This window comes from Sceloporus occidentalis, unplaced genomic scaffold, assembly GCF_023333645.1.
Source record: "Sceloporus occidentalis isolate IW3139 unplaced genomic scaffold, rSceOcc1.0.p SCAF_3, whole genome shotgun sequence".
NCBI classification, from domain to species: Eukaryota; Metazoa; Chordata; class Lepidosauria; order Squamata; family Phrynosomatidae; genus Sceloporus; species Sceloporus occidentalis.
The window spans coordinates 183,796,140-183,820,793 of NW_028316983.1; the positions used below are offsets into that span (position 1 = coordinate 183,796,140).

The 24,654-nt window shown below is 39.5% G+C and overlaps 1 protein-coding gene across 6 annotated transcripts in view; it reads right to left on the minus strand.

The window, feature by feature from the left end:
* Nucleotides 1-11,595: 11,595 nt before the first annotated feature.
* Nucleotides 11,596-24,654, minus strand: part of MTCL1 (microtubule crosslinking factor 1) — a 121,832-nt gene continuing 108,773 nt past the window's right edge. For 3 of the 6 annotated variants that reach the window (XM_089517056.1, XM_089517055.1, XM_089517052.1), the window contains 3 exons: nucleotides 22,540-24,091; nucleotides 18,350-18,407; nucleotides 12,810-12,899 (listed from right to left, as the gene is read on the minus strand). In XM_089517056.1, coding sequence (XP_089373182.1) covers nucleotides 18,369-18,407; nucleotides 22,540-24,091 — 1,591 coding nt within the window. In that variant the 3' untranslated portion in view covers nucleotides 12,810-12,899; nucleotides 18,350-18,368. Of the gene's footprint in view, nucleotides 12,900-18,349; nucleotides 18,408-22,539; nucleotides 24,092-24,654 lie in introns of all 6 variants that reach the window. The other 3 variants (XM_089517054.1, XM_089517053.1, XM_089517050.1) reach the window with 1 other exon arrangement.

Genomic DNA, 24,654 nt, shown 5'->3' on the forward strand with positions numbered 1-24,654 from the left:
TTTTCAAACCATGTATGACTATCCATGGATAAAAAAAAATCAGTGGATATAGAGTGCCAGCTGTATTTTGGACAAGCTGTACTTATTGTTATGACTGGGAGATTAGTATTGTGTGTGGGTCTACTCACTGAATTATTGCCATTTACAGTATCATGGACCAGGTCAAGATGTTAAATTTAGGACTCTTCATAAAATGAAGGGTATCTGACAGCTTAACTTAGCAGAAAAGACACAATGTTGTGCAGATCTGGGTGATTCCAGAGGATTTTACGAAGCTCTTAAAGCAGTGTTTGGACCTACATATCAGACCCAAAGCTCCCTATACAGTTCAGATGGTCAAACACTAATCACAGATAAAGCTTCCATTCTGGACTGATGGGCTGAACACTTCCAAAGCCTCTTTAGTGCCATCCGAGTAGTCCAAGATTCAGCTATTCAACAGATGACACAACAACCGATGAAGAAAGAATTGGACATAGCTCCCACTTTAGAAGAAACCGTTAAGGCCATACAGCAGATGAAAAACAGCAAGGCTGCCGGGATTGATGGAATTCCACCTGAAGCCTGGAAACATGGAGGTCATGCACTCCGTGCTAAACTCCACGAACTCCTTGTGAGTTGCTGGGAAAAAGGCAAACTGCCATCAGATCTCCGAGACGCAGTCATCATCACCCTGTACAAGAAAAAAGGAGCAAAATCGGATTGCTCGAACTACCGAGGTATAACACTGCTCTCCATTGCTGGAAAAATCCTCACAAGGATACTGCTGAACAGATTAGTTCCTGCCATTGCAGAAGAACTTCTTCCCGAAAGCCAATGTGGCTTCAGAGCTAATAGGAGCACTACAGACATGGTATTTGCCCTCAGACAACTGCAAGAGAAACGTAGAGAGCAGAATAAAGGACTCTATGTAACATTTGTTGACCTCACCAAAGCCTTCGACACTGCGAGTAGAAAAGGTCTGTGGCAGATCCTGGAACGACTAGGATGCCCCCCCAAATTCCTTCAAATGATCATCCTGCTACATGAAGGCCAGCAAGGTCAAGTCAGATATGGCGATGCTCTCTCGGAGCCCTTTCTAATAACTAATGGTGTAAAACAAGGTTGTGTTCTTGCTCCGACTTTATTTACAGTCTTCTTCAGCATGATGCTCCAAAGGGCTACGGCAGATCTCAAAGAAGAAGACGGCATTTATATACGCTACCATACTGATGGTAGCCTGTTTAACTTAAGCCACCTGACGGCCCGCACTAAGACTCTAAACTATCTAGTCCATGAGCTGCTTTTTGCTGACGATGCTGCCCTCGTTGCCCATACGGAAGCAGCTCTGCAGCGCCTAACATCTTGTTTTGCAACAGCTGCAGAGCTCTTTGGGCTGGAAGTGAGTCTGAAGAAAACGGAAATTCTTTACCAGCCGGCACCACAGGAAGAACACTATCATCCCCACATCACCGTAGGCACATCTGTGCTTAAGTCCGTCCAGCAGTTCACCTACCTGGGAAGCATCATCTCCTCAGACGCCAAGATTGATAAAGAGATCGATCACAGACTGGCAAAGGCATATAGCGCATTCGGAAGGCTTCACAAAAGAGTCTGGAGTAACAAACACTTGAGGTGAAGCACAAAAATCAGTGTGTATAGAGCCATTGTACTGTCTATTCTCCTCTATGGGTCTGAAACATGGGTCACCTATCGCCAACACCTACAACTCCTTGAACACTTTCATCAGCGCTGTTTACGCACAATTCTAAATATACACTGGACTGACTATGTGACAAATGTTACTGTCCTCAAGCAAGCAGAGATCACCAGCATTGAGGCCATGCTACTGAGGACGCAGCTGCGCTGGGCAGGACATGTTTCTAGGATGAAGGACCATCGCCTCCCCAAAATAGTATTCTACGGTGAACTCGCCACGGGTCAGCGTAAGAGGGGCGCCCCAAAGAAGAGATACAAGGACTCCCTGAAACAACATCTCAGGCTTGGCCAGATAGATCACCAACAATGGTCCTCCCTGGCCTCGCATTGGGAGGCATGGAGACGCACTATCCATGACGCTGCAGCCATCTTTGAAAGCTCACGCCGAACGAGCCTCGAAGAGAAATGACAACGCAGAAAGAACCGCAACCTGGAAACATCACCCAAGGAGACTTTCTGCTGTGCTTTCTGCAACCGGACCTGTTTATCCCGAATTGGCCTTTTCAGTCACCAACGCGCTTGTACAAAGCACGGGATGAGTCCTTCCTGAATCTTCGTTCGCGAAGCAAAGCCAGAGAGAGAGATCTGACAGCTGTGCACAAATACCATGAAGGCACCAGATCCTTTTTGATTTTAGAAGGTTATCAAGATCAGGACTGATTAGTATTTGGAAGGGAGACTGAAGGATAGTGCTTCTTAAGCTCTGATATGTGGGAAGGGTAGGGATTTTGCCCCAATGTGCCAGAGACTGGCACCATATTTGAACCAATTAGATATAGCTGTTTCTTTCTTCCCTGGGAACTTGCTGTGGACTTGCAGCCCAAAACTCATAGACTGGAACTGCTCAGTGGACACTACCTGGAGTAGCAAAGCTTTATGCAATATTCAAAGGAAGACAATGACAAACTTCCTCTGACTAAATCTTGGGAGAAAAATCCCATGACAGGGTTATTGTTAGTTGGTGTCAATTTAAAACCACGTAACAGCTGCTATAGAGAGCCAGTGAGTTATAGTGGTTTAAATACTGGACTATGACACTGGAGACCAGGGTTCAAATCCCCGCTCGGCCAAGGAAACCCACTGGGCAAATCATATTCTCTCAGCCTCAGAGGAAACCAAAGCAAACCTCCTCTGAACAAATCTTGCCAAGAAAACCTTGTGATGGGTTTGCTTTAGGCTTGCCATAAGTCGGAATAACCTGACAACATATAGCAGCAGCAACAAAGTAATACCACACTAGTACTGTAGTCCAGATATCAGTTTTAGTATCAAATCGTCTTTCATTTTCTTTTAAAAAGTTTCTCAGTAGGCTCGCTAGGAAAAATGCTAACTACTGTAGCTGCTGCTGCCCTTTTCTCCAGACTCTTCTGATAAGAAGAAATTATTTGTTTAAATTATTTAGTTTGACTCACAAAAGTAGGTCTAACTATTTGCTACTTAAAAGGTAGGCTACAGAAGTGGCTATATGATTGATGCTGACACATCAGACTGGAAAGCTGCAGTGAACGTGAATACATTATATGTGTTTTAGCTTCCTTGCCCTCAAGCTGAATAATTCAAGAATAAGGCCACATAATTTTTCTATTACAAGCTAATAACTTTGACCTTTTTGATGGCAACAGCCGGTGGGACACCTCTTCATACCAATAATTTGAAAATTAAGGCTGTACATGTAGTGAGCTGGCAGGTATTTCTGTGGTCACAACTGTATCTTACTCAGCAGCTGGAATTAGAGAGCTCCCAGCTAACAGTAGTCCTTCTCAAACACATGCTCAGGTACCAATGAATGAAATGCTTCCTGCTGTTGTTGTTTTATTTGTATTCCACCTTTCTCCTGATAGTGGGACTCAAGGTGGCTAACATATTTAAAATAATACAGATTAAAAACATAACTATATACTTGCAATGCCTTTGTTTTAAAAAGCAATTGAACAATTCATGAGTTAAAACATTAAACATTAACAATATTAAAATACATTAAAAGACTGTATACCAACCTTAAAACAAAACAACGCAGCATTAAAATCCGAACCCTAGTTAGTTGGTAAAAGTCTGGTGGCACAGAAATGTTCTGACCTGCTGCTAGAAGAGGAGCAAGGATGAGGCCATCCTGGTCTATCTAGGGAGGGGTTTCGAAAGGCTGGGAGCAGCTACTAAGAAGGCCCTCTCCGTTGGGCCTGAGGAGGTGGTGAGATCTTATTGCTCTGATGGAAGATCTTCGAGTTCTAAGGAGCTCATAAAGGAAGATACAGCCCTTCTAGTATGCTCACACAGGGTCAGATAATCTGCACCCAAGCCGTATAGGGCTTTATGAGGCCTCATCAGTATTTTGAGTCTTACCCTCTTCTTTCACTGGAACCCAGCTCTGCCACACACACATTTCCAGTTTGTCACTGCACGCACCCATCCTTCCCTGTCATCTGGACAAGGTTTATGTTCTTTTAGCACTTGCCTGATTTTCAGCTATGGAGATGATCACATCAAGGCCAATAGCACAACAATTGCGCTATTTGAAGTTAACAGAAGCATAGTGCTATAGCGATCTATATTTTCACACAGTCATGCATAAAAATGATAAAGAAATGCAATTGTATTCTGCATACATCCATTCTTGTAGCGTTATTGTGGCATTATCAAATGTTTCACACATGCATTGTTTCGGCACAGCTGCGCATGTCTGAAAAGCATGGTTACATCCCTATCACAACAAGATATGTAAGACTGATATATTTCAGAACATTATTTTTATACAGCTCAAATAAAATCATGCCCTACACCTCGAAATAACATAGAAATCCACTCCAAAACTGATCCTAGCAATGAAAATGAATTGCATGTACCTAAATGCACTCTGGGAAAAGGACCCGGATTGCTCTGCAATATTGCAAACGAAGCATTATTGGCTTCCACATCTGTGTGATAGCACGAATGAAGTGCTATTGGCAAGCTATTCATGGGGATTCCCCATGAATAAGAAGTTGCAGGAGCATTCCAGGCTGTTAATGGGATAATACAGGATGGGTGTGATGTTGTGTAAAAACCATTCCATTTTCTTCCATTTCCTATCCCTGTGTGATTATCTCCTATGTCACTTGCAGACATACTGACAATTCTCAGCATTCCTTGCTAACTTTTTGAAGACATTAAAAATACATGGCTGGATCCTAAGCCTTGTCTTTAACAACTCACTCAGAACTAGCAAAAACTTATAGCAAATTTTCTTACACATCACGATTACTATTACTATAGCTAAGTGCTTCACAACCCTTAAGACATTCACCCTCATATCCCTCTGGGAAGGAAGTCAGGATTAGTTCCATTTTACAACTAATGAGCTTTTTAGTATTTAGTTAGCTTTAAAAGAAACAAATGTGGCACTTAAAAGCTATGCAGAATTTTGGTTAAATAAGCATCTTGGAGAATCTTTTAGAAAATTACACCAATTCTGTGGCTTTTCCTCTCTTGACTGTAATTTCCATTGCAAAGGTTATTATCTCACACATTGAAAACAATCATCAGAGGAATGCTTTGCTACAGAAGAAGCTCTAGACAAAATCCCAGTCCTCAGGTTCTTCGTTTATATTTTTGTGGATTTCTTTGATGACCGTGGTGGCCTGGGGCTCACCATTCTGGGCCCTCCATACTCTTATGCTTTGTCTTAGAAGAGGAGGGATGCCATTTCTGGCCTCAGGCAATAAAGGTCTTTGGGCTGTACCTGCACATCATCCAGAAGTGAGTTATAGAACACTGTTGTAAAAAAAAAAAAAAGGGGGGGGGGAAATAATTTGCCTTAAAAAAATGTTTTTACATTTCAATTTACAGTCTATTTTGGCTTTTTGAATGACGTGTCCATAAACACGACTTTTATATTCTGCAGTTACATGCCCAAATCAAAAACAGATGGAGAGACAACTTAGAATTGCTCTGGCTTCAGTACCTCTTTATTGAAAGAGCCAGATGAATATTGAATGGCCCTGAAAAAGTTTCTTCAAATAATTTACTACACTTTAATGAGAATCCCATTTGTTAACATTCAACATGCCATATGTTCATACAGGAATGTAGTGTCCTTTTCACACTTAATGACAATCAAAAGAGCAATTTCATATTTGGATGTATATTTTTTCTCCCATCTATTCATAATGACAACCTTTTAATTTATTCATAGCAGTAGACTCTTAACTACAGTTGTATGTACCCCAAGCGTAAAACAGCAAGACAACACTATTATACTTACTTCCCAGAAGTTTCCAAATCTTGGTTTGCAGCACAGCTGATAAAAGTCTGTTTTTGGATTACAACTCCCAAAATCTTACAGCTTGAAAATATCCCCCCGACAAACGAAATCCAAAAAGCAAAGCTTAATTTTGGCATTTTATATAAGGGACATCATTTTGCCATGGCACTGTCTATATGGGACTTCAGCATTCATGGATTTTGGTATCCACAGGTAGTCTAGGAATCAAACTCAGCTGATACCAAGGACCCACTATACAACAGCAAGTCTCCTGACTCACAGTAATGGTCCTCCACTCTTTTCTTTGCTCCAAATGGTAAAATGAGCCCAGTGTATGCATCTACAATCTTTCTTTTCAGTCTTCATGTCTCATTCTTAGCTTTTGGGTGAAAACAACATAAATACACTGTCAAAATGGTTCCAGTAGGCTGTGGCACCAACAGGACTTTAAATGTACAAAAATTCAATTTCTTCTTCCTCTAATGCTGTTTACCTTAAAATCTGTCTCCTACCTGGAAAAGTACAGCAATTCCCTTAGACTTTAGCCGATGCTTTGAGAACTGGCAACCCTAAGATTATAGAGTTGGGGTGATACATCTTTGTTAATTTCATTCTTACAGAAAAGGTCAATTAAAAAAAAATCTCCCTACTGCAGGAATATCTCAACAACTATGCAGTTCTTAAAGATGTTCCAGCCATTCAGAATTTATCTGCTGCTGCTCCCACTGCCTCTGTAGTTTCACTCTAAAAACCCCAAAGTCTCTTCTCCTCTCTTGACCATGCTTTCCTGTGCTGGACTCCAAATAACCTTTTCATTGCTTTGCTATCATGCTGTCTCCATGTCCCTCTCTTCCTTCATCTCTGCATCCTCCTCCTCCCCTATAACCCCTCTTCACTAAATTTCCTGCTTTTCCTCCACCTGAAAGGTCTTTTCTGTCTTTAAGGATAATAAAGTTATTTGCATTGCCTCATGAGTCTAGCCTCTCTCCTTTCATTGCATCATTTAGCATTTTGTGTACATGCAAAGGTTCATTTTGTAGTTTCATGTAATATAATGCCATCTGATCCTGAGACCTTCCCTGGTTTGCAATTCTGTTTGAACTCAATTATTGCTCTAGAATAATTAAAGAATTATGTTGTTGTTGTTATTTGTTCTACTGAGATTGCAGGTAGTTCTTGTTTATATATCTACTCATATTTTAAAAAACCCTTTATACTTAGTATAATGGCAGAAGAATGGAGCACTGGTTTCTTGTTGAGGTCAAGGTCCAGGTTCCTGTCACACTACACAATTATATTCCTACTATTCTACTTTAACTGCCATGATTCCATCCTATAGAATTGCGGGAGTTGCAGTTTACAAAGGGGAATTTAGAGTCCTTAGCCAGAGCATTCTAGTGCCTCATAGACTACAAACGTCAAGGTTGCATAGGATGGAACCACGGCAGTTAAAGTAGAATAATAGCACTATAACTGCATAGTGTGAATGGGCCCTAGGGCTTTAGGCAGGATTCTTCTTGCTGGAATTTCTCATAACTCAAGAAGTACCTTTAATATATATATCTTCAAATGTTCTTTCCTTCCTAGTTTAGGGTATGCTTGACCTTGTTTTCTGCTCCTCACTGTCTGCTGCCTAATCTTATAAAACAAGAACATGCAGTACTAAAGAAGACCACTCAAAGTTCATCCTAAAGTAGCAAAAATATGGAGGGAAATATTACACAAAAAAGATCTCAGCTGTAGCAGCATGTTTAAATGCTTCCAAGCCTTTGCTTAACCATTTAGGTCACCCAGTTTCATGGCTGACTGAAGATTGCAACATGGATTTCCCCACTCCTAGTCTGACTCTCAACACATGTACAGGATTGCACTGTAAATCTCTCAATGATATACACATCATAATCATATTACTTTAATATACAATCTTATAGCCACATACAAAAGTTATTGGACTTAATGGGCCTTATTTCTGAGTAGACATATATAGGAGTGTACTGTAAATCTCATACAGATGTCAATTATATTCAGATTCAGTTAACAAAAACATATATTTGTTTAAAAAAAACCCCAGAGTTGTAACAGTAGTTAAAACATGAAAGCATTCAATTTTAAAGATTCTGGGGGACACATTTGATGCTGTCATGCTTCTTAATTTGGCTACAGGGAATGGAACATTGAATTAATGTGGTTTTTAGATCTTTTGAAGAGTCTCCATACATCTTTGACCCTCTTCCTTTTCTCTTCTGGTTCCTTGTGTTCATTCTGCTGCTTGTTTTAGTAATTCTCACAGTTATGTAAGCAGTTCGCTCAACAAACCATGGCAAGCTGCTTAGCTTGACACACCTTACTATTTCAGGGTGGCTGAGGACTAATCCGAAGGCTTGGCGATGTTCACTGATTCCAGAGAGCAAACATCATTTCTAAGTCATTAACCCAGTTCTCTGCACCCGGAGTCTGTCTCTGTAGCTTTGGAGGGGGGAAGTGAGGGAGGGGAATCAAGCATGAATATTTAAATAGCCCTAGGCTGTATTCAGTATAATCTGTTTTCCCATTTGTACCTTTCTATATGAAAAAAAGAACCAGTATTCCAGTATTAGCATTTTTTTAACCCAAGGGAATGAAGAAACGACTTCTCCTGAACTATATTGGCACTGGACTTAATTTAAAACAGTCACACACACAATTGATCGATGCAATACATTGTACCTCTTCAAACACATGCATGTCGACTTCAGTTTGTAGCAGTACTATTTCACTGGTAACACAACTGTAGCTAGGTACTTGTTTTCTCATTCTCTCCTGACCAGCGATGAAAAGAATATTTGGAAATATTTGGGGAAAAAATAAGATTTTAATGTAGAAATTTTAATTATTGCACAGAAAATGTTGTTTTGTGTGAAGGAAACAAAGTTGTAATTGAGGATTTGTGCAATGTAAAATTCATATGTCTGATTTGCATAAAAATGGCATTTTCTGGGCAAGAATTAATATTTTAGCATTGAAACATTATTATCCACACAGAACATGCGGTTTCTGCACAAAACGACCTTGTGTGAATTTAGTGCAAAATAAATCTGTGCAGAAAACAAAGTTTTCTGTGCAAAAAAACAAGAGTTTCTGTGCTGAAATTAATAATTCTGCATTGAAATACTATTTTCTGCACAGAAAATGGTGTTTCCTACACACACAAAAATGTTGTTTTCTGTGTTGATAATGTAGCTGACCACTTGTGTGCATGTGTGCTCAATCCGCAGGCAGGCAACCTAAAACGTATGGGCAGCAATTTCCCCATCTGTACACTGGAGTGCAGTCCTATTGCCAGTACAATAGTTCACACTTTTTGGCTTGAACAATTTAGGAAGCCAGCAGTAGGTCTGAGTGTTGGACTGCAACTCTGGAGACAAGGGTTCAATTCCCAGCTCAGCCATAAAAGCCACTGGGTGTCCTTGGGTAAGTCACAGTCCTTCAGCCTTAGGGGAAGGCCATGGCTAACCTCCTCTGAACAAATCTTCCCCAAAAACCTCATGCTAGGATCACCTTAGGGTTACCATGAGTCAGAAATGACTTGAAGGTGCACAGTAACAACCACAAGAATGTCAACTTTATTAGCACCTTTGTCTTTAACGTGGAAGGCAGGAAGTCAAAATGTTAAATTTTTGTTTATAGAGTGAGGGTAAGAGGGCATAGTAGTCGTGAATAGTAAGGGGCTTTAATCCTTGTTTTTGTTCAAAATATATCACTATGTGTTTTTTGTGTTTATCCTAATTGTAAAAACTATCAAAATGACAAAAACAAATATAAATAAATAAATAAATAAATAAATAAATAAATAAATAAATAGCTAGCATACCTTTTTCACTTAGCTATATGTATGAAGAATTTCTGGTGAGACTCTACAATGTCTTACAATTGTTTGGCAGCCTAATGAGGAATACCTTCCAAAGATGGAGCTGCATCTCAGAAACAATTGTGACACAGCAGACATTTCCAACCTCCTCCCACCAGCAATCAGCGGTGCAACAAAGAGTTGTGAGAGAGATTCTCCTTCTGATTGTTGCACTGCAGATCCATGGTCGGAGAAGGTGGAAAATGTCATCTTTACTGTCTTGCTCGCCAGCAGAACAGACCTCCATCGCTTGATGCAGCTGCTGGTTGTTAAGATAGGTTTGGGAGGTTAATGGCAATAGTGGCAATAGTATCATATTCATGAATATGGAATATGGCTGCATATGGAGCTGTTATGGATCCACAATTTTAGATTATGAATCCATACCTGCTATGTAAATACCAGCCAATATCCCTAATATTTATAACACTGTACCTGATGAAAAGTTCTGTGAGAATCTGAAAGACCCCACCACTTTGCTGAAAAATTTGAGAACTCAAAAGTTTTTTCCCCCTTTTATAACATTCCAGTGGTCCTAATAAACTATATCAGCCTATGCTACATGATGTTTTGGCTTATCAATTACATAGCTATATGATTATTATTTTGCTTAGGAAAGCTCCTTGATACTGTAGAGGCTTCCAAGGAAAGAATAGAGGAAGGAAAGAAATTACTATTTTAAAAAAAAAACTATTTTCCTATTCAAGCTCCTTTGTCACCTCCCACACCTCTGGAAGGCTTCCCATCCTTTTGGAACAGCTTTTCCAGGGCTGTAGTAGAAAGCAGGGTGATGTAGCAGTAGTGAAAAACCCAATTTCCATTCATGCTGTATCATAGACCCTTCAATGAATGAAAGGACTCATTCTGTGGATGGAAGCGCAGAACAAGATACAACTCAATATACCTACCAAGTCACTACTACACCAAAAAGCATTAGGGATGAGGACGAGGTTAGGGCATCTCCCTTAACCTTTGCATCCTTTAAGCAGTGTTCTACAGCCTTGCATATTGGGCTCATTTCCATTTTAGCCTCCATGCACCCACACATTCCTTTGGTCTTATAGCCCCAATCATTCAACCGCATTGTCTCCAACAATAAGGAACTTGTCAGCTTATCTTTGGGTACCAAAAAACATGGAAGCAATATATGAGAGTGAGGGATGGGACACGGTCTCAGGTGGCAGATGTGAAAGGAAAGTATGACTGAAAGGTTTTCAAGTCATCCAGGATACCTTTGCAATCTCAACTGCCCAGAAAAGGTATCAGAGGAAAGATATTTCAATGAAAGGAAGGAGATGGTGTCTTTGATAATTCTTACCTTGTGTCTATTAATGCTATCAAAGTCTCCAGTGAAATTTACTTACTAACTTTTCTCTCCTCACTTTTATTTCTTAACAACACAGATGAAGTGTGGGTGGAAAGATATAAGGCTGCTTCATGTCTGGTTTTTATTTCATTGTGTTTTGATAGTTGGGATCAACATATGCCCATGATCAAACACAACTATACAGAGTAAGTATCAAAGGGAATATGCAAAATGAATCTGTCATCCTAGTGACCTAGATTTTTTTTTTTTGGTTGTTCTACAAAGAACATAACACATCCTGACACGGTTCTTTATATTTTATATATTTAGCTATTTTGGTATTTATCCATTTGCTCATCTTGATATGCTGCTCTTTTCTTAAGGAAACGTTAATTTTCTTGAACATAGAATGCAAGGGGGATGGGCTGGTTTGGTTTAAGAATAACAGGCTGCAAAGTGCTCCAGCAATTTGTAAATACTGAGAAGTTTATTTCCACGTCACATGGTCTCAAACAGACTCTTAAAACAAGACCAGTTACAGTTTATTAGTATGCCCAGAGTTCTCAGTGCTTTCCCCCAAACAAGGGAAGATTTCAATAAACACTGTACATAGTCAGTGGAACTGTTTGAACAATTATTTAAAAATCTTTTTTGTACAATCAATGCAAGAATACCAACATTAAAAGTACAGTACAGATAAATTCACAACAATATAACAGTGAAAGAGACTGAGACACACTGATGTGATGGTGAGAGTATAATAGCAGTATGTACATGCACTAAAGTGCTAGGAACCTAAAGACATGCAAATTTGTTATGTGTGTCTGTGAGAATGAGTGTATGTGTGTGAGTGAGTGCGAGAGAGAGAGAGAGAGAGAGAGAGAGAGAGAGAGAGAGAGAGAGAGAGAGTATATGTGTGTTTATGTATGTATTTATGGTAGAGCTCACTTCTTTAAGACTGGTTGAGTCTCCCCCCTCCTTTCTAAACAGTTCATATTCCCTGTATTCCCCTCTAATTTGTTTAAGACAACTCTAGTCAACTAGTTCAATGGCTTTCTTCACTACTTAAAATTTATCACTTCAGACATGCTAAAGCACCTTTATGAATTTTCCTTTTCAAAATAAGAAACAGTTGGATAAATTTAACTGACATTTCTAATTTTAAATCAGAGACAGCAAAATAGCCAACAAAACCCAAACCTTAACAGTGCAAATATAATAGAAGGCAATCAGTAGTCGGAGAGAAAGAGAGAACACATTCAATTTCTCTTGAAACACAATGTATGTTTCATTTAAAATCTTACTTTTATCTGTATACTTTTTAGACCTTTTTAATTAATATACTGTGTGTAGAAAAGATGGAGGCAAAAATAGTTTTCTGAGCTATGAAAAAAATAAGTTATTACAGGCACATTAACTGTTTTGTTCTAGAAACACCTCTGTTTCTTGGTTGTACACTAAGAAGCTGCATTCTAGAACATTCTTTGACCTCGGCAATTTGAGCTCTCCGTGCTGACAGAGACTGGCCATGGTAATGGTGCTACAATGCAAAAGACAGTGAATTATTCGGTGATAATTCATGCAGGCTTGCATCACTGGTTTGGATTCTCCAACGGCAGTTCCTTGCTTCCATATTCTTCCCCATTTAACTGAGATAGTGAGGCAGTAGGGGAATGTGAGGCCCAACGGGAAGGTGGGCGCCGATTCGCTGGTCTCTCTGGTCGGGAGAAGCAAGATTCTAGGGACGGAGCTAGTGCGGAACAAGGTAGTTCCTTTATTGAGGGAAAAAATGGAGAGGATGCAAATTACCAACACATGTACTGCACAATGAAAAGAAAAAAGATTGTGCCATAAAAGAAAACAAAAAATGTATCAACATCTACAATTATTTTAGGAATATATAAGGGGAAAGGAAACCAAAGGAGCAGCAAGTTTATTTTTGCAGATTGATTAATTTCTTGATTTATTTTGGTTTCAGCCAATAAAGAAAAACATGAGTGAATGAGGTGAAGAATTTAAATAAACTGGTACATCTGACAAACATTCACTTACTAGTATTCTTGAACCACAGGAAAGGACTGGTAAGATTCCATTAGACAAGACTGTGGCAAGATCCACACATGGATTGGACAGTGGGGATGACAATTTAATACGCACTAAATTCTGATCATTGTTATGAATACTGCTGCACAAACAGCTAAAATCCATGAGCAGAGGCAGATCCATAATATGAAATATCTGTGCCACATATTGCATTGCTAGTGAATTAGCAATTGCTCAAACTCAGAATATGAAGTCAAAGGCTTTCATGGTCGGCATCCATAGTTTTTTGTGGGTTTTTGGGGCTATGTGGCCATGTTCTAGAAGAGTCAGGCTTTCCTCATGCAATTGCCCACTGCAATGAACAAGGAAGATGCCAGCCACAGGTGCTGGCGAAACGTCAGGAATAAATTCTTCTAGAACATAGCCACATAGCCCTAAAAACCCACAAAAAAACTATCAATTAGAATACTTCCTGTTTAAAAATTATGATACAATCTTTAGCTGAAGAACACTGAAGGTAGAATTTTGGAGTTTATTAGAATTTAGAAGTAATCCAGACCAAGCAGGAGGTCCCTAGGTCACGCTAACCAATATTACCAATATAAAATATGGAAAGATAGCGATCATTGAACAGTCAGGAACAAAAGTGCTTCCAGATATGTGTCATCTAGCACTACCATTCAAAAGACATCTTCTTCTTAACAGACTTTTTTTTTTGCCCAAAAAGGCAGTAGAAACTACAGACACAGGCCAGCTAGACATGAAAGTTGTCTCTGATCCTTGTTCAATGCAGTGGGCAACTACTTGAGGAAAGCCTGACTTGGAAACACCTCAGTTTACTCTGTGAAAATAATTCACACACTAGTTAATGTTACTTATTTAATTTATTGGGGGGGGGGGGGATTTCACTCTCTCACCTCCAACTTCAAAATTCTTGAATAAAATTTATACTTGGAGGGACTGCGGACAGTTTGAAGTTACAGACAGAAAAGTGGTACCATTTTGGGAATCTGTTCCCTGAGCTGAACTGCTTCGCTTCACGGCCATGTCAGTCTGAGCCACATCACAAATCTAACTACAGTCCATACTTGCTCTCCAGTGAAGTAGAAGCAGCTTCTAACTGTGGTGTTTTCCCTCGCAATTTTTAAAAACATATTTTAGTAGAGATAATGACTGGTAACAACTGTATACTTTCCCACAAAGTGGCCAATGTTGCACACAAGTTTGTGTTGCAGTGACTAAGCAGAGAGGTGTAAAATTGCCAAAGCGTAACATGATAAACCTCTCAGCTTTTTCACTTAGTGCCTTTAGAAAACCTAAAAGCAAAAAGTGCTAAAGTTGTCAACACAGAGAAGTGAAAATGTAAATGCTAGGAAGATGAGAAAGTGATATGCAAACTATATTAAAATCAAAGTAAAACGAACAGTGACAGTGTACAAAGTCAGGAATTATAAATCTCACAGGCTAAATTATGGAACAACAGAAGCTAAAGATACAAACTAAGTGGTGTGATTAGTTTACTATTATATCACATTGTAAGTATGGAACAAAGAAAGCAACAGATGGCATAAGAGAAACCTAGCAACATGTCATGAAGCAGACAAAAATTCTGAACTGTAATCATAATTTTCTTGAAACTACAGTCCTAACTGGGATTACAGGCAATTACCTACCACTAAATTCAGATAACAGCATTTAGGATGACAACCTCAGACAACATGGAGGAGGGGGAGACGGAGGAGACAGACAGACATACAATGCATAAAAGATTAATATGGGACAAATAGAGACACTGCATTTGGGGGATTGTCTTCAACATACCCTGAACAGCAAGCCTCTTTCCTATAAAAAGGCAGGAGCCAGAACACTTGGGGGATAAATTTGTGTAAACATGCAGTAAAAACATCAAGTACCTAATCTACATTTCATAGATAGGAGCATATGTTGAAAACTCAGCCTTCTAACATGGCCTAGATTTCTTTAGTATTAAAGCAACTGAGATAGAGTGCTATCTTCCAAAATCATATTAAAGTGAGATTTTCCTAGCCAAAATTTTAAATTGAGAATGCTGCCAGTGAATGGCAATCATGTTTATAAGATTATTATACTACTCTTGCACTGGAAGTTGATCAAGAAACATCCATGCTCATAGGAAGATTGCAAGTTGACATAATGTTGGCATAACATGTGACAGCAAAAACTACCATTGCATGGAAACATGAGAGAAACTCCAGACAACTGAAAGATGGACTGATACAATGTCTTTTCCAGACTTCATTAAATATGCAGCCTGATTCACTCTCGGTTTCTCTGGTCAGGGACGTAGCCAAGGGGGGGGGGGGTTCTGGGGGTCCGGACCCCCCCTTCCATTAGAAAAATGAATGGTGTGTGCTGCTGCGCCGCCGCACTCAAGCCCCATTATAATGGTGGCACTTAGTCTGGACCCCCCCCTTCCTAAAATCCTAGCTATGTCCCTGCTCTGGGTTATTGTTGCCGAACAGAATGAAGGCAAGTCTTTAACAATATTTGTTTCAATGCCCTTCCTTTTTAGCATTAACAGAAAGGAAGAAGTTGACCCACATTTTTTCCTACTCTGTACTCCATCACCAAATAGGAATATATATACAGGATTCTATATAATCGTATCTTCCTTCTATGGATAAATATTGGTAAAATTCTACCATTCTTAAGTTATTTACATCTGCAGCTGAGTGCATCTCCTACAGGAGACAAAGAAACTGGATGCTTCAGTGTATCTGCTTGAACAGGAATACACAGCTTTTGCAAGATGCAGTGAGTGTGCCATTTTCTTTAGCCATTTAATGTAGAGAAGTACATATATCTTATAGATGAAAGATTCAAATTTTACACAACATCTAAATATGCTTCCATTTGCAACATGTAGGAAATGAAGAAAGGAATGGGGTGATGCACCAGGAAGACATGATTAGTGGTTGTTCACTGTGTTAGCACATTTAAGGACATACACCACACTTTTACAGTGTTTGCTGAGAACGACCCAGTGTGTGTATTCAGAAAAAATGTCTTCTGGGTAAAATATGAACTGCAGCTGGTTGTAGAATTACCTTTCTAATTTACATGTTTTCTTTTGCTTGTAGGAATAAAATAATAATGGTTGGAATTCAGCATGGGACTTACGAATTCGTATGTATGTGGGAAATAATATTGAGTAGTTTCGCAACACCATATTCACCTAGGAGCTGCCATGATGTTACAACATATGGGCACAATTGTACAACGGAAGCAAATGAAGTGACTGATGTGCCATGGCACTGCTGTGTAACAGACACAGAGGAACATTGGGGAACCATCTAGAAAGTGCCAAAGTGCAGCAGGAGTGCTCAATGTCTATAAGAAGTCCCCGATGCTCATCAAGAACTACTGATGTGTATCTGAAAGAGCCGCTGCACATTGGAACACTCTTGCCAGTATCCAGATGTGCATCTTAACAATTCACTAACAGGTTTTTGCTGCACTTCTGCGACATAACTACATACATTTAAAGTTATAAAATGGAAACCTCAGCCCATATTATCACTTCTGAGAAAAGGGTAGGGTGAAAATTAGTTAAAAAGAAAAGATGGAGGAACTCTCGAGGCGCCGGGGTGTGTGTGCGGCTTTCAATTTCAATTGCATGGAATCATCATAAGGGTAATATTAAACTTCAATTTCCTTTCTTTGTGCCTCGGTACAAATCATGTAAGCAAGTTATGCTTTTTCAACATTGACACCAGTTTCTTCTGCATCAATGGGCTTGCCTCTGTAAAGGTCTGTGTGGCTTATCTTCCCAAACCATTAAATGCTTCTTAGGGCATGTCTCATCCCAGCTTTCTGCCCATAGAGAGGATTCTTTCCACAGAGTGCACTTGACATAGCAATGCATTAGACAGACATGCTGGTCAATGATTTCAAGACTGATGGTGTCATCTCTCTTGCTTCATCCACATACTTTAGGGATGATGTATGCCTTTATTGCTTTAAAGTTCTGCACTTCCATTTTGGCTGCAATTCTTAACATCTTTACCAGGGTGCAACAATTCCCCTTGAACACAATGTGATCTTATTATGAGTAAATAATCTATGATCTGTTCATGTACACTTTTTTAAAAAACAACAACAACTGTATCATGATCCATTTTAAAATAATTAAAAAACTTCTAGAATGGGAAAACTCATGTTACCATCACTTGGAGCCAATCAATACTGTGCATAGCTAACTTTGCTGCAAAGTTGTTCTGTTGACTTTCCTCTACTTGAGCCCGTACAGACATTTGTATATTTGAACAGAATAAACATGCTACCCTGGGATCTCCACCTCCTAGATTATGCATATTTGAACATATCTGTAAAATGAATTCTGCCAGTGGAAGCAATTATCCCATTATGTGGAGCTTTTTTTCAACCTTGTTTCCTTTCCATCTGAGATTAAAAGGGTGAGTCACTATGCAATGAAAATCTTTGCAATGGCTAGGCTCGCATGCTGTTATGGCAACCACCCCATGAATAACATGAAAGTATGAGCGCACCCTTAGTCCTGTAAAAAGTAGGCAAGTAGAAATGCTGATTCCTGCCATTTTACTTTCAGCTCCTTGACTTCTGGGTCTTTTAATGATCTGTTCCTGTGGGAGCACAAACAGTGAAATGTCCTGCAGCACCTAAAGTATGGCCCTAATCCTATGGAGTTAACAAGGCAGCTGATTCTGTCTTGCTGAGCTGGAAATGGCAATGTAATAGTAGTGGGTGACACAGACATGGAGAATGACAAAAAAGATGTCGGGAAAGGAAAGATTTTTTTTTAAAAAAATAGAGGTAAAAAATAAAATAAAGAGTTCTCTTTAAAACGGTATTACAACCATTATGGGCAGAATGCCCTTGCATATTTGCATTTAAACCAGTTTGATCCAACTGAGTTGCATGGAATGAACCTGACTTAAAAGGAAACATTTTGGCTTAAATGATTTGAGAATGACTATATGATTTATGTTCAGAGGGAAATATTTTTAAGTCACAGTATAGCACTCAGGTGCTTCTATTTTAATCCTGTCAGATCATGACAATCCCAAGGAATGTTGTTGTTCCTCCAGTTCACACTTTCACATCAAGTTGACTTTTTTTTAAAAAGCAAAAAGTTTTGGAAACAAAGGTAGAAAGGACTTACAGCAGTGAGGCAGGCAGGGTTAGGGTCCCCAGGGGGCAGTTAGTAAGACAGTTTGGTTCTGGACACAGACAGACAGAGGAAAAAAAGAGAGGAAGTAGGTTGGAAAGAATATTTGAACCAGAGACTTGTACTCAGCATTGAAGAGTTCTCCAGATTGCATTACTAGTCTTTACTGTGCCTTAGCCATCACTGGAGCAGTTACATGAAAGAGGCAAATGTGTTATCATCATTCTGAGAAAACACACGGGGAGGGGAAAGGACAGTTTAGCAGTGAGAATGCTGCCTCAAAGAGTATATTTGATTGATAAGAATATATTCTGCCACTTCCAAATCTATAGCAAAGTCAAAATACATGATTCCAAAATGAGAAAGTTTGATTTTCTCTCTCTGTTTTTTTTTTTTTTTTTTTGAAACACCAGGAATGGTTCTTATTGACAGAATATGAAAGGCTAGCTTGCAAATTTTACCTAAAGTATTTGAATCTGCTATTTTGACTTTGCCTCTTAGGTTTAATTAGAAAGGACATAAAAGGGAAGATGAGGAAAAGAAAGCTTTCTAACGCCATCTGTTATTCCTGTGGAAATAGGTCTTGGCAGAGATTGCAGCATGTAGCAAATGAAATGTTATTAGGAATATAATATGATGGGGAAAGTCACACAGCAGCCAGGTTTCTTGGCAGAGAGTGTGGCTTGCTCATCTTCCTTCAGACACATCTCCTTCTTGGCCTCTAAGAAAATATTGCGATAGTTGATATAAGCAAAATCTTTTTCTGCCCCAGGTGGTGGGAGGGGGAGAGAGGCAGAATCATGTTGCCTTTGTCTGACCAAAGAGAAGGGATTTCAGGTTCCTACATATCATGATATACTACTCAAACAGAGGCTTAGTAAAATGACAGATCAGGCATTTTAAAAAATTGCATCCTATAGATATGCATTTAGCATATAGCAAATGAGACAGGTTAAACAAATTATGTAACCATCACTACTGTGTATGTAGTGTGTTTGTATATATAATACGCATATGCATACATAAACACACAAGTAGTCTAGATTTTAGCATCTCAAAAAATATTCTGTTAGAAAATTAGAAGAAAAGAATAGCAAGAAGCACAAATGAAATAGCAACAAGCTTTTAATTTTTTTTCCCATGCAGGTATTCAGAACCAGTAAGACATCATGTCAGAAGAACTGGATCAAGGGGAGGGAACTCCCTTCAATTACCAGATTGATTAAGGAAGGATAAGTGAGACATTCCCACTGATGGAATTTAATAAATAAAAAGAATTACTGATATGATGCTTTACTTTGCATGGTACACCATTTTAGGTAAGCTCAGCCATCAAACTTAAGCAAAAATGTGTTTGGGCAAGTTACTCTAAATGGAAGACATAGCAAAGTCACTTCTCCTAAGCTTATTTGATGCAAGTGATCATTCCAAAGACCCTCATCCTGTATCACGTTTTGAAAATCACCCTTCTGAATTCAAACTTTTTTCATGTTTTCTATACCTTCTGGCAATGCATTTGTGGAGAATTTTAGGATACTAGGAATGCGCTCCTAATTCAGAGTTGTGCTGGCTGTAGGTGGTTGGCATCAGACCTAAGCATCTTCAACTGGCTAAAATGGCTTTCTGCCAGTAGAGCCCTCCACTGCCAGCCCATATCAGAGACCTGTTGTCACAATGGCTCTTCTAACTCTGCTGGCAGAATAATAAAAAGAGCTAAGGGCCTGAACAGACAAGCCAAAATAAAGCTGCTTTGTGTCACTTTGGAGGTATGCTGTTTAAATGACACACACATCTTAAGAGGCCAAAAGCTGTGCCAAACAGTCCTTAGGACTGAAGCGTGGCTTTCATGTGGCTTCTGGCCTCTTAGGATGCATGCGTCATTTAAACAGCACACTTCCAAACTGACCTTAAGCAGCTTTATTTTGGCCTGTCTGTTCGGGTCCTCAGTTATACCAGATCCAAACCTCCCTCAGCCTAGGATCACAGCTACAATGTAAGCATAGAGGACTGGGTGAGCCAAGTAATTTCCAACCCAGCTAAATTGGGAGATGTTTTGACTCAGTACCCATGGGTCAGGATTCAGCACATATTGCTTTGGATCTCTAAGGCTGCATTCGCACTGCAGCAATAATCCAGTTTGACACCACTTTAGCTGCCATGGCTAAGTGTTATGGAATGATGGGATCTGTTGTTTTGTGAGACATTTAGCCTTTCCTGTCAGAGAGCTCTGGTGCCACATCAAACTACTATTCCAGAATCCCATAGCACTGAGCCATGGCAGTTAAAATGGTGTCAAGCTGGATTATTTCTGCAGGCGGATGCCGCTTAAGTTGGTCTTTTCAAGAAAAAAGTAACAAAAATCTTGTGGCACCTTCATTACTAACTAATTTTATACCCCTTCAGCTATTTGTCCATGGAAGCTTGTGTGAAATAAAATCACTTATCTGCTATACTGCTCAGCTTTCAAGAAGGCACAGTATTCACACATGGTGGTGCATATATATACTTTTCAGAAAAATATCACATGGGGAGCTGCTGAAAAACCAATGTATCCCTTTATGGAGTTCTTGAGTAGCTAAAAGGTTTCCGATATACTCTAGAGTGCTGAATAACTTGAAAGTTTCTAAGGTATGCTAGATGAGCACAAGTTGTAAACCACTTAGACACTGCTTGGGCAGTATGAAGCGGTATATAAATGATGCTTGTTTGTTTTTGGTTTTTGCTTTATGTTATGTTTATTCTCCCCTAACCTTCCCTGGTTCTAAGGCTGGACAGAGACCTTGCTGAAAGACCTTCTACTGACAAAGTGAATTTATGATCATAATTTGTAGCAAGAAACAATTGTGCAATCACATCAATATGTTTCTTACACTTACGACACTATGTTGTCTATGAAATTTAACTTGCCTATCAATTCAGCACAACATAATACTGTACAGCTTCTTCCTCTGTGTCCCGATATCATTCTAGATTCCAGAACAGGCTGTAACTATTCCTTAGGATATCACACTGAAGTGTCTCACTAACAGGCTACTTTTGCTTTCTTACTTTAAAAATCCATCAACTACTGAACAGAAAATACTATCTCATGTAACTCGGAGACGTACTTTCTATGTACAAAAAGTAGCAGCATGAAAGAATGGTACCTTTTCTCCTCCTCATGGGCCTAACTGTCATTTGAAATGTGATGTGTCTGTGAGTTGCATGTGTGAACTTACTCCTTGCAGAGAAATGAAAATAATTTCATCTTCTTTGTGATGAGATCCAGAAGTGTAGGGTTTGGGTAACTGCTTTAAGTGATCTCGAGAAGCCTTGAAAGAAGAAATTCAAGTGACATCTGCTTCAAGTCACTTGCATTTCCTCTTTCAATGTTCTTGAGAAATTATCTCTGTGGATTCAACACAGTACAAGTGTTATACAGTGCATTAAGACCTTTAACAAATACAAGTTATTCAAAGGATACAGATCTTCACTTAAAACAGCACAAAAAACAAAAGCGAGACTACATTCAGTTCTGTTTGACCTGCAGAATATCATCCTGCCACTTCTTGTAGGCATTCACTCAAGATTGTGGTGGAATAAGAGTCTTTGACTCCAAAAATGTCTGGTTACCAATAAGTCTTGCATGGATCCTATAATGCAGGGGAGGAAGAAATCATGCAGCCTTCCAGACTGCAAGTCCTAGCTGCCCTGTTATTGCCAGTGATGATGAATGCAGGGACTTAGTAGTTCAATGCCATCTGGAGGCTGCACAATTCCCAGCTTTACTATAGTGAAGTATCCATATTGTGTAGCAGCTAGTGTTACTTAAAAATATGGAACTATCATTCTGTACCGTTTCTCTTAGGTAATTCTGAAAACACAAACTAGAGATTAAGCCCCACTGAACTCAGCAGAGTACAGAGAGACATTAAAAATTATAATAACAGCTTTTCTGTTTAAATGATCCCATATATTTGTTATCTTTTAAATATAACACAATGAAACTTCATTGAATATGAACATCTGCATGTGTATGAAGTAGGAACCTTTAGTGTTAATTTCTTCCCAAAATGTAACAAATATATATATTATGAAATCCATTTCATTTTGAATCAAATGAATGTTGGTGTTTGTTTACCAGCATTCACAAATACGCTTATATCATTTGCAAATGTTTATTATGTAAGCATAAAATTTATTACCTCAATGGACCCTGGTTCAACTTTGACTATTTCTCCTGTGCTGTTTTCATTTGTAAGACTGGGAGGACTGTGTGAAGCTAGCCTTTTTTCCTCCTTTAAGGCATGCTCCATAAGTTTCTTGTTCAAGATTCTGGCAGCATTTTCTGTAAGAGTGTATCCTGGAGGAGCAGATAAGTCCTGCCTAATGCTTGATGTCTCAGTTCCTTCATCCTTTTGTAGCTCTGCACCAAAACGGAGGGGACTGGGTGACCTGCCACGGATACTCATGCACATGTCCTGCATAGGCCCCAGTTCTGACCTGGGTTCAGCCGACCTTGATCGGCTGCTAGACCTGGAACATTGGAGGATGTCATAAACCACAGGGGTATGGTCAATGATATTGAATAAACTGGAGAGGCCATCATTGATAGTGGTATGAACTGGACTCTCCCTTGTAGTGGTGGATCTGGCCCAAGCAGATTCACTAAAACCTTTCTGAGGTGTGCTTGGGGATGTTCGGATGATTGGTTGGTCTGTTTTGGAGAAAGTTTTCTTCTGTAATTTGGGGGAGCCGTATTTGGGAGAGCAACATGTGCGTTCAAATTTGGCCTGAACCTTTTCAATAGCAGGTGCCATCTGCCTATTTCTGAGGCTTCTTGATGGTGATGACACAGGTGTAGAGCCCCCCTTTGGTGTCAGACACTTGTGGGGACTGCTGGTGATATTGCGCAATGTTTCTGTCTGTAAGCCCACACTGATTGTTTGAGTAGTCTGTGTCCCCATAGTTCTGATTCCATTAGTCTGACAAGCTGTGTCTTTGAACTGAAGCTCTGCTGAGTTTGAACGTATTGCATTTCTGACAGAATAAGCTACTTCCTTCATGTCATCACTCATGTTTTTGGACATCTCCAAGCTGTGCAAAGATGAGGCAAAACTCACAGTAGTGCAAATAGGGCGCTCAATGGGATGAATACCAGTTTCCAGGAAATTGTTATGGTGTTTGGAGAGGTCACATGACCATCGCCCAAACACTTCTGAAGCAGCACCTTTTGCCTCACTCACATTACCTTTAGCTTTGGTCACAGGAAACAAAAAGTCTGACTCAGGCTGTTTTTTTCCTTCATTGCCAGCTGCTACTGGGTTATCAAATCTGCGGACAACTGGTGGGCTATGAAAGACTCTAACTCCCATTTTTTCCGTAACAACATGACTCCTCAGTGGCTGTTTTTGGCGGTGCTCAGGGCTGGTCACTGTGTTAGTTGTCAGAGTAACACTGGTGGTAAGATGCCATGAAGGTGGCTGGAATGGATCTGGAGCTGAATTATTCCCAGCCTTCCCAATCTCTGTCCTTTCTGCCCAGGCTTCAGCAGGCCTCTCCAGAGCTCCACCATGGTTTCTGGTAGTGCCATAATCCCAATTTTTATTGAATTCCTCAATGTATTTCAAATCATCTGGCGATAATGGAGGTGTTATCTCCTCCTTGGTGCTGGAGGAAGGAAGAGACTTTTCAGGAAGAAAAGGAGAAATATCCATCAGGCGCTTGAACTCTGACATAGAGGAAACCGACACTGCCCTGAAAAAGGAAGTGTGTAATGTTAAATAAATTGAAAGAAATGAATACAAGCATAATTTATACATTTGTGAATTCTGTCCAAGACACCACTGTTCAACATCTTAGAAATAGCTAATAACTCTCCTAGTTGCTAAGGCCAACATTTACAAAAGTAAAAGTCATTTTAAGAAAGCTTTCTAGTCTCCATTGATTTTCTGACTATATATATGACTAGGGTTGCCATAATTCTCTACTATAAACCAGGACAAAATGTAGGACAATTGTAGGATCAAATTTAGCCCAAACTGTAGGACATTTAAGAAAAATGGAGGACCTTAAATGTCCTACAGTTTGGGCTAATTTTCATCCTACAATTGTCCTACATTTTGGTCTAAATTTTGTCCTACATTTTGTCCCGGTTTATAGTAGAGACTTATGGCAACCCTAGATATGACCAAACTGGCTTATAAAGGCCAATTATTTACAATCAGTTCATGTTAACTACAAACTGTATGCAAAGGGATCTTGTAGAAGCTTTGAGACTAACTGAAAGATAGAAGTTGGTAGCATGAGGTTTTATAGAC